We start from the raw sequence: 12,104 nt of genomic DNA, 5'->3' as shown, positions 1-12,104 counted from the left end.
CTGTCTGTAGCAGCAGCTTGGTCCTCTCTGAAAAGCTACTCGTGGATGTATTGGGTTTGCGTGGCAGCGTTTTGGTAGCGGGGGGGCTACAGGGGTGGCTTCGGTGAGAAGCTGCTAGAAACTTCCCCTATGTCTGATAGAGCCAATGCCAGCCAGCTCCAAGATGGACCTGCCACTGGCTGAGGCTGAGCTAATCAGCAACAGTGGTAGCGCCTCTGTGATAACATATTTAAGAAGGGGGAAAAAACCAGGAAGCGGCAGCCGGAGAAGAGAGGAGTGAGAATATGTGAGAGAAACAACTCTGCAGACACCAAGGTCAGTGAAGAAGGAGGGGGAGGAGAGGCTCCAGGCGCCGGAGCAGAGATTCCCCTGCAGCCCGTGGTGCAGACCATGGTGAAGCAGGTTGTCCCCCTGCAGCCCATGGAGGTCCACGGTGGAGCAGATACCCACCTGCAGCCCATGGAGGACCCCGTGCAGGAGCAGGTGAATCCCCAAAGGAGGCTGTGATCCTGTGGGAAGCCCATGCTGGAGCAGGCTCCTGGCAGGACCTGTGGAGCCGTGGAGAGAGGAGCCCACGCTGGAGCAGGTTTGCTGGCAGGACTTGTGACCCTGCAGGGGACCCACGCTGGAACAGCCTGTTCCTGAAGGACAGCACCCCGTGGAAAGGACCCATGCTGGAGCAGTTTGTGAAGAACTGCAGCCAGTGGGAAGGACCCACGTTGGAGAAGTTCGTGGAGAACTGTCTCCTGTGGGAGGGACCCCACGCTGGAGCAGGGAAAGAGTGGAGGGAGCGGCAGAAACAACATGTGATGAACTGACTGCAACCCCCATTCCCCGTCCCCCTGCGCTGCTTGGGGGGAGGAGGTAGAGAAAATTGGGAGTGAAGTTGAGCCCGGGAAGAAGGGAGAGGTGGGGGGAAGGTGTTTTTAAGATTTGGGTTTATTTCTCATTATCCTACTCTGATTTTGATTGGTAATAAATTAAGCTTATTTCCCCAAGTCAAGTTTGTTTTCCCCATGATGGTAATCAGTGAGTGATCTCCCTATGTCCTTGTCTTGACCTATGAGCCTTTCGTCATATTTTCTCTCCCCTGTCCAGCTGAGGAAGGGGAGTGAGTGAGCGGCTGTGTGGTGATTAGTTGCCGGTTGGGACTAAACCATGACAGTGGAAAACAGCATCAGTGGCTGATTGGGTGAGACACAGCTGGATGCTATGGGACCTTGCTCTGCTCCTGCTGAGGGCACGTCAATCTGACTGGGAGTAGGAGAAAAACAAAACAGAGCTCCTGGGGATGGGGAAGTGACTATGAGACTTTCACTGTATGCTTCTCTGCTCAGACACGCACTCTCTCATGTACCTGAAAAGGAGAAGTGAGCAGGAACAGGACCTAGTGAATAGGGAGATGCAAACCCTCAGGTTTATTGCTTAGCACATCATTGACCTGCTGTGGTGTGCTGGGTGAGTGGCCTTTTCGCTTTTCTCACCCACAATGTTTGGATTCAGTGTTGTAGGGCTGGAGCTGCTCTTGCTACACATCTGTGCAATAAGTAGTGTGATAAACCTGGGACTGTTGGGAACATAACACAAATAAATACTCTGCTTCCACTGACTCCGGTCTGTCCCTGCAGTGAGGAGTTAGCACTAAGCTCTCCTCCCCTACGTCAGCTGTGGGGAGGAGTCCAGAAGCAGGAGTCCAAGAAGAAGAGACCCTTTAACTGGTTCTGCTAATAGTCAAATAAAACATCACAGGAACTGGATGAACTGCCTCCATCTGCCAGCATATAGCCCGTCTTCAAATGCTACTGGAAATAATGGGGAATGGAAGATACTGGCACCTGCTGATGATTTACATGATGTCCACTTGTGCAAGGCTTGACTTGGGACTACTGTAGTGTCTTGGTGCCACACATATTGCTGGACAAACTGTTTTGTATCCAGCTCTTCGTCCACAGCGGCTAAAGAATGAGATCTAGGAATGTGCCCTGAGGAGTGGCTGAAGCTGGCTGTGGGCCCAGCTGCAGCTGTGTCATGGTGGGAAGTGCTGGGCAATGCTGGGGTCCTACCTGAGGTCCTGGAGCGTGTGTTGTGTGAGGCACTGGGGAGAGAAGGAGGGAGGTGGCAGTGCTGACAGCCCTGTGCTGGAAGCTCAATCCTTGCCATGCTGGTCTACATCGTGGCTCCATCACAGCCTGCAGGGAGAGAGGGGTAGTCGGGAATTCAGTGCCTTTCACATGGCTCTTGGGTCCAACAGAAAAAGAGGCTGCAAGAACACTGGGAGCTTCATATATATGGATTAGACTGAAAATTACCAGTAATTACCATTTAGGGTAATAATATCTGAGAGCTTTACTGAGATGCAGTAGCCTCACCATCACTTGGTTTTTAAATCAAGGTAATGCACTTTTCAGAAAAAGGTGCTTGGGCTCAGTCAGCATCTGTGGGGCTGCTGGAGATAGTCCAGGGTGGGAGTCTTGTGCTTACAGGAGCTCAAAACAGCACCGATCTCTTCTGGTCTCTAAAAGTCTGCTCTAGCCTGAAGGCACAACCTGTAATATCCTTCCTGGTCCAGTTTTGCCCTCAAACAACATTATGTTTTGTATCTTCTCTTGGCTGTTGAGTGGCACCTGTTGGTGCTAGTCAGACACCCTCTTGCCATCTTAAATTGGCCGGAATTTCATTTCCGTTCGCTTATGGGAGTAATGGTATTCTTTGCCTGTCTTCCAGTTTATGCCATCAGCATAGCTCCCGTGAACCCCCAGCCAGTACATCCCGTTCAGGTTGGAGTAATGGCAGTCATTGTACCACCACGCTCCCTTGTATTCTGCGGCACAGTTAAAGGAGCTCATGTCGTTGTCCTGGTCTGTTGTTGAAAATGGCATGTCCTTGTGGTATGATAAGGAGTCTCCTGCAGAGAGTACACGTTCACAGTTACTGCAATAGAGAGCACAAAATGGACACTAATGTGTCTGCGCACCACTGCAGGGCACCAGTGGGTCTTGCGGGATGCAAGGCAGATTTCATAAATCCTGCTGTTCTGTCAGTTGCCCAGGTTTCCTCCTTGGTCCTGGAGAAAAGGAGTATCCTGAGCTCTGCCAGGACTGCTAAAACACATGGGGAACTTATCTATGCCTGTGAATCAAATGGGCCAGATTCTGCTCGCGGTTACACGTGTGTCACTTCTCTTGCACCGATCGGATTCTCTGCAAACGTACTGAGGTCTGGACTATCAGACAGAGTTGCAGTGTACAAAGCCACATAAACCCAGAGCACTGCTATCGCAGGTGTTGGTTTCACTCATTCTTGCATGAGGGGTATTGAATTTTCCAGAGAATTTGTTTACTTTTTAAAGAAAAACAAAACATCAGGCATTAAGAGGGTGCAGTGCTGATGCTGCAAGTACTGAACAGGACCCCAGCCCTGGAAATGCCAAACCTCAAGGGCAAATATTTCCTTCCAAAGTAACCGAAAGCAGAACTTGGCCCGGCTACTGCAGAGGTGTTGGGAAGGTTATGTTGGATGAGATGTTGCTCAGGAGCAGGCTCAACATTTGTTGCTAAACCATGTGGCTGGGCTTGCAGGTAATGATCTGGGTCACTCTTCTGTGGGTGATGGGTGTCCCTGTCCTTCCCTGCACCCAAAGGTCACTCGGTACCTGGGGTAGCATGGCCAGTTTTAAAAAATTAACCCAAAATGTAGATGGTACAAGAGGTCTGCACTATAAATGCTGAACACTTTTGAAATGCTCTAGAAAACAACCTTTCCCAGTGAGCTGCTGCTAACTTACCAGCATTTCCACCAAGGAAGTCTCCTAGAACCAGTTTGTATTTCTCAGACTCTCCTAAAACTCTGAATGAAGCATACTTGGCAAAATAGTAGTTGTTTTCAAAGTCTCTCAGGTCAATGCGGAGTTCACAGGGTCCTAGAAGAGAAGGGGGAGAGTGCTGGTGCAGGGCTGATGGTGAGTACGCACCTGGATTTCAGGGTGGAGGGTTTGAGGAGCCCTGAACTACCTTGCAAGGAGCTTCCACTACTTGAGATACTATGATTTATTTGAAATTCCTGCAGAACCTCCTGTACCTTTGATGGCATTTTTGTGAAGCACCTTTTCTGATCTGATGTTGGGTGGTCATGGGCACTGAGAGCTACATGCCCAGGAGTCCTGCACACAACTGTGACTCCAAGGCTGTGTGTGAACAGGATGACTGCCATCACAACCAGTCCTAGTAGGACGATGTGTTGACTGCAGGCTAGGTCATGCAGCCAGCTCATTCTTTTCCCTGGCTTCTAGTTTTCCTTTCTTTTGGAGTGCAGTTCCCTGTGTGCAATGGGCTGCAAGAGCCTGCATGCTGTTTAGGATTAACTGTTGGGCCCTCAGACGGATGTGAGAAGTTTAGACTCCTTTAATGACCAAGTGTGGTACAGCATTGGACTCTCAGGGCCCCAGCCCGGGATGGAGGCAGACCTTACCCAGCGAGGTGAGGAAGTGGATGTTGTCATTCCCCAGCCAGAACTCTGTCAGCTGGTTGCCAAAACCTCGTTTGTATGAATCCCAATCTCGCAAGAAGTTCACTGACCCATCCCAGCGCCTCTGGAAAACCTGCAGGAAAGGAGAGCCTCAGCCCTGCCAGGCCACCCCCCAGGCCCACCCCCCCGAAAGCATCCAGACCACCCGGGTGGCACAGCGCCCCGCAGCAAACGCTCCCCCCCCCCCCCCCCCGCATCAGGACACTCCTGCGGGGCTCTGGAGACCAAACCCCAGGGGAATCCCTCGCTCACAGTGCTCCTCCACCTGTCCTTGGAAATAAGGAGGAAATTATTTGCTGATTTAAGCATGGAGGGGGTCTGTGTTGCTCAGCCTGCTCCCAGAGACGTCTCTGGGGATAATGTTCTGCATCCACAGGGATTCACCCAGGCTTGCTGACGTGAACCTCAGCTGTCCCCTCAGTATTCGTTTTCCTCCCTTTTTGTTTCTGTTTTGGTGCCTTGATAAAAATCACTGTAGGGACACAGAAACCTCCCTCTCCTCATCCTACTCACAATCCATCCTCCGCCATCCGTGTCCATGTCACAGAAGACGGTGGTGGCATTGCAGCCCTGGGGGTAGATGGTGTACCAGCCGCTTAGGATCTTCCCTTTACCCAACAGCTCTTGGCAGTTCCTGGCTTCTGTGCAAATCAGGGGAAGAGAGCAAGGGGAAAGAGTTCTAACATACTCACTACATTCGGGGAGCACATCAGCCTCGTGCCCTAAGCCAGAGGCTTTGAGCCCTTCAGCCTCCCAGCTGGCTCTTTGCACTGCAGGACTCTGGCGCACACCTACTGGGAGCCAAATCCTGCTGCAGTTTCTGCATCCATATGTCACAGGGGAGATGGGAACCTTCTAAGTGATGGTCTAAGGTGCCCAGACTCCTCTCATCTGCAACAACTCTTTTGGGGGTCTGGGTAATGGAGCTGCTATGAGCGGGATGACAAACTCATGATCCAGGAATTTGTCCAGGCTCAGGAATGTATCAGGGGCACAGAGAGTGTGTGGGTAGTTGGCAGCAAAGTAGTGATGACACAGAAAATCACCTACCTGTAATATGAAAACAGTGTTAAAATCATCCTCTGTGGAAAGCACAGACCGCACCTTTGAATATATACATATATAATGTATGTATTTATTTTTCCTCCCAAAACCCACACCTGATGACAGAAGGTCAGATTCACAGATGCCAAAGGATTGACTGGAACAGTCCCTATCAGACATCCCAGCTTACAGTTGCATTTGTGCCTTTCATAGGGAAAAGCCTTGGGAGATGATCTGAGAGTGCTGGTGGTGCAGGTGTCTGAGTGTGCTGTCTTTGGTGAATGGACACAGAGCTGTACCAGGCTGTCTTGTGGGCATGGCTGTCCTTCCTAACGGAGGGACGGTCCTGGGCTTGGCCTGTTCCTTATTAGTCAAATGTTTTTACATGCCCAGGAAACATAAAAGAGCAGAGGAGTGCCTGGGGCAGCAAGGGGCAAGTTCAGTGGTATCCCGGTCTCTCTCTTTCAGGTGTTACAGCAGCTCTGATCTGCCTGAGCCTCTGCATGTGATTGTGGCCCTACAGCATCCAAGTGTAGCCAGAGCAGATTGTAGCTCTGCTTTGGCTTTAGCTCATGGAGATAGATCGGTCAGCTGAAGCTTGTTTGTTTTCTTTCTTTCTTTCTTTTTTTTTTTTTTTAATGATTAAGTTAATCTGAGCACTATCACATACTTGAACTCTGCATCTACTGAACCTGCCACTGCAAGCATGGTGGTATAACTGCCTTTGAAGTAGCAGCATGTCTATAGAGGTGTTTCTAGTGGTTTCAACTTGGAAACCAGGACCCTGAGGCTCTCAAAAACTAAGACAGACCTCCCTCAGGACACACAGAGGGCAGGTGACTCGAGTAGTGCTCAGAGGACGTGACTTTCCTGGCCTGGCTGGATTACAGAGTAGACGCACGGAAGCTGCATGTGGCTGTGAGAAGCAAATGGGTTAACCATGGTATTTCCTTACTCCGTCCTTCAGTGTCACTCTGCATTTGTTTTTATTTCTGTCATGTCCTGACTTCTGGTACGGGGCGTCCACCACCATCTGCTCTGCAAAGCCAATGGTGGCATGAAGGATCTAGGATGAAACTCACCCAATGTTTCTGGAAATCCAGGCTCTCCTTTCATTCCTGTTGGACAAACAACACCATCAATTGCTCTTCACCTTCTACACCCTGCCCTCCCCTCCTCCAGCACTTGGCATCATTTGCTTTTCAAGACAAATCCTGCTGCACTGGTAGAAGGCTCTGATGTTAGGGGAAGTGTTTAGCTCATCTGCACACACAACAGAGGCACAGAGAAACCAAGAAGGAGGGATAAATAACTCAATATATGTTCTGCCCCAGCCACTCCTGGGCCCACTGGAGGAGACCCACCAGCCCATCAAAGGCCTACCATCTGCACAGAGCCAGGAGAGCAAAGAGGGACAATGGCAGGTGGGAACCCAAGTCACACCCTCCTGTAACTACAGCGGTGACACCCAGCACCCTCAGCCACTGGGAGCAGCTCTCCAGGTCGCCTAGCTGGCACATGGGGTGGCTGCCGGGAGGGTTGGGGTGGGACACATTACAGGTGCACAAGGAGTAGCAGCCTTGCCTTCTCTTGGGCTGTTGGACCCGGCATGATGTATTTTCCCCTGACACCTGATTTGGGGCTGGGAGATCCAAATGGCAAGACTGACAGATCTGTCTCTGTTGGACCTGGCTGCTCTGCCTGCTGCTGGCCAGCCCGTGGAGTTGGGTACTGACATTTTATGCCAGTGAGTCCCAGTGGGCTAGGACACGTGGGACAGGAGCAGGTGGGTGTGGGAAGGAGGAGGAAACGTACCCACGGGAAGGCAGAGTCAAAAGCCCCCAGAGAGGAATGGCTGCTGCTGGCAGAGGGCTTCAGTCAGTGGTTTGGGAGCAGCTGTGACAGCTGGAGCAAATGTGCTGAACCAGCCAACAGACCAGCAGCACTTGGACCCCCCGCTATTACAAGCCAAGCTCTGGTGAGGGAAGCCTCAGTGCAGACAGTGCTCAGTGGTGGGTGCCAGTGGCCCTTGCATGCAGGATGATGGCATCAGGGAAGAAAAAAAAAACCCAAAACCCACACCACCTTGTTTTCCCTCTACCCTGTTGCTAGTGCTGGTAGAGAGATGTGTGGGTGAGGCTCTTAGGGATGTGATTTAGTGGTGGACTTGGCAGGGTTAGGTTTATGGTTGGACTTGATGGTCTTAAAGGTCTTTTCCAACCTAAAAAATTCTATGATTCTGTGATTCTATGATTCTGGCACTAGCAACTGAGTTTCATCCGAGCCTCTGTGTTTTGTGATAGCATGGGAGGGTCAGAGGTCTGCCCAAATCTGGCTGGTCCCTCAGGCTGGGGTGTGTGAAGCCCTGCAGTTTCTGCAGCTGATGGTGCGGGGCAGCAGCATCAGGTGCCCGAGCTGGAGACAGCCCCTGTTGCTGAACAGCTGATTTGGGAGAGGGGCTGCTCACACCACCTGGACCGGGACTGAGCTAACGATGGGGCACAACTATCACTAAACATCCCCATCCAGTACCTTGGTGGGGTGCTTTTATTTCTTTATAGTTGCTCCCACCTGGTGTGTTGTTCCAGAACAGCACAGGGTGGAAGTTTAACTAAACCAGCTCACATGATAAATTCAGCGCAGCATGATTTACCTTTCAGCCCTGGGAAGCCAGGCTCTCCAGCTGCTCCTGCAAGACACAAGAGAAAAACACTCATCACAGATGACTCAATGTGAGTGAATTACCGTGACTCCCCAGGTGGCTGCTCCAGCCCCTCCATATGTCCCAAACGTACAGGAGAGGCTGTCAAGCGGTGCAAAGCCATGGTGCTCTGCTGAGTGTCCCAGCTGGTGCTGCCACCCTGCCCTGACTGCCCTCTTGATCAGCAGCATCTCTTGAGAACAGCAGGAAGAGCAGGACACAGGGGTGAGGGAACTGCTGCTCTGTGTGCTGGAGTGCATGGGGGGATTCACAGCTCTGCCTCAGTGACTTTTGGTGGGAGCTTTCTGTTTTCAGTCAGGCACCTGTGAGATTTTGGGCAATAGCTGATTTTTCAGTTGGTTCATCCATCTCCTGCTGGGGTTTCAGCTGAAGCCTTGGGTGCTTTTAGCCAGGAAATAGCTACATATTTAGCATGCAAAGGGACTGTTTTCTCAGCTAGTCAGTGCACTGGTGCTCAGTTCGTGGGTGCCACCTTGTGCTGGGAGCTAGTTTCTTTAGACGAGACACTTTTCCAATGTCTGCAGCACACAGATCTTGCTGAAGACTTCAAGCACAGCCTGGATGGAGTGAAAGCTGATTTCTCAGCAGATATCTTCCTCTTTTCAGGTGCTCGTCCCATTGCAAAGAAACCCCCATTCCCTCCTTGCTTCACCCTGTGTTAGCTGTTTCCTGGTGGTTTGATCCCACCCTTCTGGCCAAGCGGGCTACAATGGCCTCGCACGCCAAGTCCAGGCCTGGAGGCTGCTGGAAGCCCTCAGCATCATGTCTCTGCATCAGGCCTCCTGGCCAAAGCACCCCAAAGCCCCTCAGAGAGGGGGGCATTTGGGCAGGTCTGTCATGGTGGAGGCAGGTTAGGGTAGGAGTGGGGAATGGGGAGAGGTCTGATTTTAGGGGGCTGGTAAGGGTCAGCAGGGAACTTTGAGAAGACAACTATTATCTTCCTCTGTGATGTGGTCCCACTCAAGGACACCGTTTCTAGTACTCACCCCATGCAAGAGCCATACCCCCAAATCCTGCTTTGCCTACTTTACTTCAGGGCTGTTTCGTGGACTATGACCCGCTCTATAGTTCATCTCTGTAGCCCCAGTCTCCCAGTGCGTGGTGTGGACTTGGGTAGATTTGTGGATTAGAGCTGAGTATGTTACACATTACCTTTTGCACCAGATGGTCCTGCTTTCCCGGGGAGTCCCTGGGCTCCCATTTCTCCTGCAAGGAAAGACTCCGTTTGTGTGTGCACATTGCCCACTAAACCATGTCCCACAATGCTTCGTCCACACATTCTTTGAACACCTCCAGTGATGGTGACTCCACCACATCCCTGGGCAGCCTGTTCCAATGCTTCACCAGTCTCTCAGTAAAGAAATTTTTCCTAATATCCAGCCTAAACCTCCCCTGGTGCAACTTGAGGCCATTTCCTCTTGTTCTATTGCTAGTTACATGGAAGACATGTAGACTATATATATATGTGTGTATATATATACATGTAGACTATTAAAAAAACCCCAAAACAACACAACACCATAAAAACACCCAACCCCCCCCACCAAACCAAAACACCAAACTATAGACCTGGTGCAGACTCTAACACTGTTCAAATATGCAATGAAAAGCTTATTTTGTACATCTCTCACTTTTAGACAGCTAGAGGAATTAATGTCTTAGCCTGAGACCTCTGTGTTAATGACCCTTAGCTATGTAGTGATGAAAGGTTTTGTACATCAACTTGTTCCCTACTGCTGAAATTCTTTGTGGAGCTACATCCTTTTATGCTGTGTTCTTCAAAATGTAAATTTATAAATGTATCAAACATGGGCATTCTCCTTTTTCATTCCTCACTCTTTGCATTGAAATACGATCATATTAGAGTAGATGTTTATGGGGGAGACAGTCTCCTTTTCAGAGTGATGTTTATGGAGCAGAAACAAGGAAGCTGGGTTTCATTAATTAGATTCAACCTTGCAACATATCTTACTCCCTTTTCTTCTGTTGAAGCTACATTACACTGGTACTGCCAGTGTAAGTCCTAATTTGCCGTTCAGGTATGAATTCCTATGAGTTTTGTACATCTTGGAGCCAGTCCATGGATTTTGCTGTAGTGGATCTGCTCCCTCTGCTAATGTGATTCATCGTCTCTGTGACTTGGCAATGAAAATCCTGATGGACCCCACCCCAGTCTCCCTTGCTTCCTGGGGTAAGGGGTGCCAGTACAGTTCCCAAACTGTTCCCCAGTAGACATGCAGGAGTATTGCAGCCTCCCTCCCACCCAGACTGTTCAATAAAGACTCAGAAAAGAAATCAATTTTTTTACTGTGGAAGAAACAAATGAGTTATGACACTTCACACCCCAGGACCACTTCAGACTTGTGACACGACTCAGGTAAAAGAAGACGACTGCATGTGTACCAGCACATCTCTACGTGGGGTGTTTTCCACTCCTATTCAACTCTCCAGCTGCTCACAGAAGCCAGTGCCAGGTCAGCCACTGCTCCAGCCTCAGCTTGCTTCCCCTACCAAAAGCAACAAAGCCACCTCATATCACAGTGTTCATCGCTGGCTTTTGGGGCCTCACCTTTTTCTCCTTGGAGACCTGGTTCTCCTTTTGGGCCAGAGGCACCTGGGATCCCTGGGCATCCTTGGAGAATGGCGAGCCGGTCAGCATCACCCAGTCCCACTATTCTCACCTCTGAGGAAACAAAGACAGTCTTCATGGAGATTATTAGGGCTCTGAATGTCTTAGAGAGGAAACGGAACCCTCTGGAGTCAGAAACAGTGCAAGCAAAAGCAATGAGGGTGGGAGTTTGGAGGTGTGGTATGGATTAACAGATGGCATTGAGGATCTCACATATTGGAGGAGCTAGACACTGAATCTCTGGCTTCAGGGGAGTTCGGTGGGAAAGGAGGCTTTTATATATGACATTACATGCATGACAAATATACTGTAGCTTAATAAAACAAAAGCTGAGAGGTGCATTGGGGGCTATTGACAGCAGAGTAAGTGACATTGACGGATTTGTGGACAGTAAAGGTTCTATCAAATTGCCTGACGGCGGGTCAGTTTGAAATCACCCCTATCGCCTTTCCGAGGAATGTAGGCAGAAAGCTGTGCTGTGCAGCATCCCAAAGCCGCCAGCGTCCCTGGCACCTAGTAAGCACTTGACTGATCCTTTGTATTGCTCTGCATCCTTTAGTAGCTGGGCCAAGGCACCAGGAACAAAAACCCCTTAACCAGGATGGAAAACCGCAACAGGGACAGCCTGTTCCTGGAGATCCCACTGGTGACTGGGGAATGGTGCTACATCTTTCGTTAGAGCCAGCAGTTTTGTAGAGTGGCTGCTGAGATGTCATCTTCCCCCTTACCCTCCTTCCACTTGCAGTCGAATTAAAAAAAAGCACAGAAGGAAAAAAATAATATCCTGCCCCACCCCCCCGCTGCTCCTTGTGTTATGGGGGGAGATAAAATAGGCTGTCTCAGCAGGATGGCGGTAGGATTTGTGCCCCACTCACCTGGGCAGGTGTTCTGGGCATCACAAATAGTCGCTGTTAGGCTCAGCAGGGCCAGGAGGATTGGGGCTGCCTGCCCCATGGCCGGCACTGCTCTTCGCTCTCTGTGCAGCTCCCGTCATCCACGTCCCAGGCGCTGCGGTTAACATTGACCCATCTAAGCCTTTTATACCTAACAAAAAACCCCAGTGTAAGCTCCACCTCTGCGCTTGCCCACTGCCTGCTCTCAGGTCTGGGACTCTGTCTGGGTCCTAAGATGTTTTCCAGACAAGCCACTTCCAACAAGTCTGATGGGAACGTTCTTGCCCGGATG

At 50.5% G+C, this 12,104-nt stretch overlaps 1 protein-coding gene across 1 annotated transcript; it reads right to left on the bottom strand.

Moving 5' to 3' along the window:
• Positions 1–2,657: 2,657 nt before the first annotated feature.
• LOC104257882 (ficolin-1-like) lies at positions 2,658–11,873 on the bottom strand. The gene is given in 10 exon segments (XM_059828830.1): positions 2,658–2,905; positions 3,785–3,919; positions 4,468–4,621; positions 5,038–5,165; positions 6,651–6,686; positions 8,222–8,257; positions 9,443–9,496; positions 10,860–10,992; positions 11,153–11,157; positions 11,795–11,873. Coding segments are annotated over 10 exon segments (1,008 nt in total).
• Between the last annotated feature and the right edge of the window lie 231 nt (positions 11,874–12,104).

The sequence above is a fragment of the Gavia stellata genome, chromosome 24, assembly GCF_030936135.1.
Source record: "Gavia stellata isolate bGavSte3 chromosome 24, bGavSte3.hap2, whole genome shotgun sequence".
Lineage (NCBI taxonomy): Eukaryota > Metazoa > Chordata > Aves > Gaviiformes > Gaviidae > Gavia > Gavia stellata.
The sequence above is the reverse complement of the archived record's forward strand: the minus strand, read 5'-3'. Positions and strand labels throughout refer to the sequence as shown.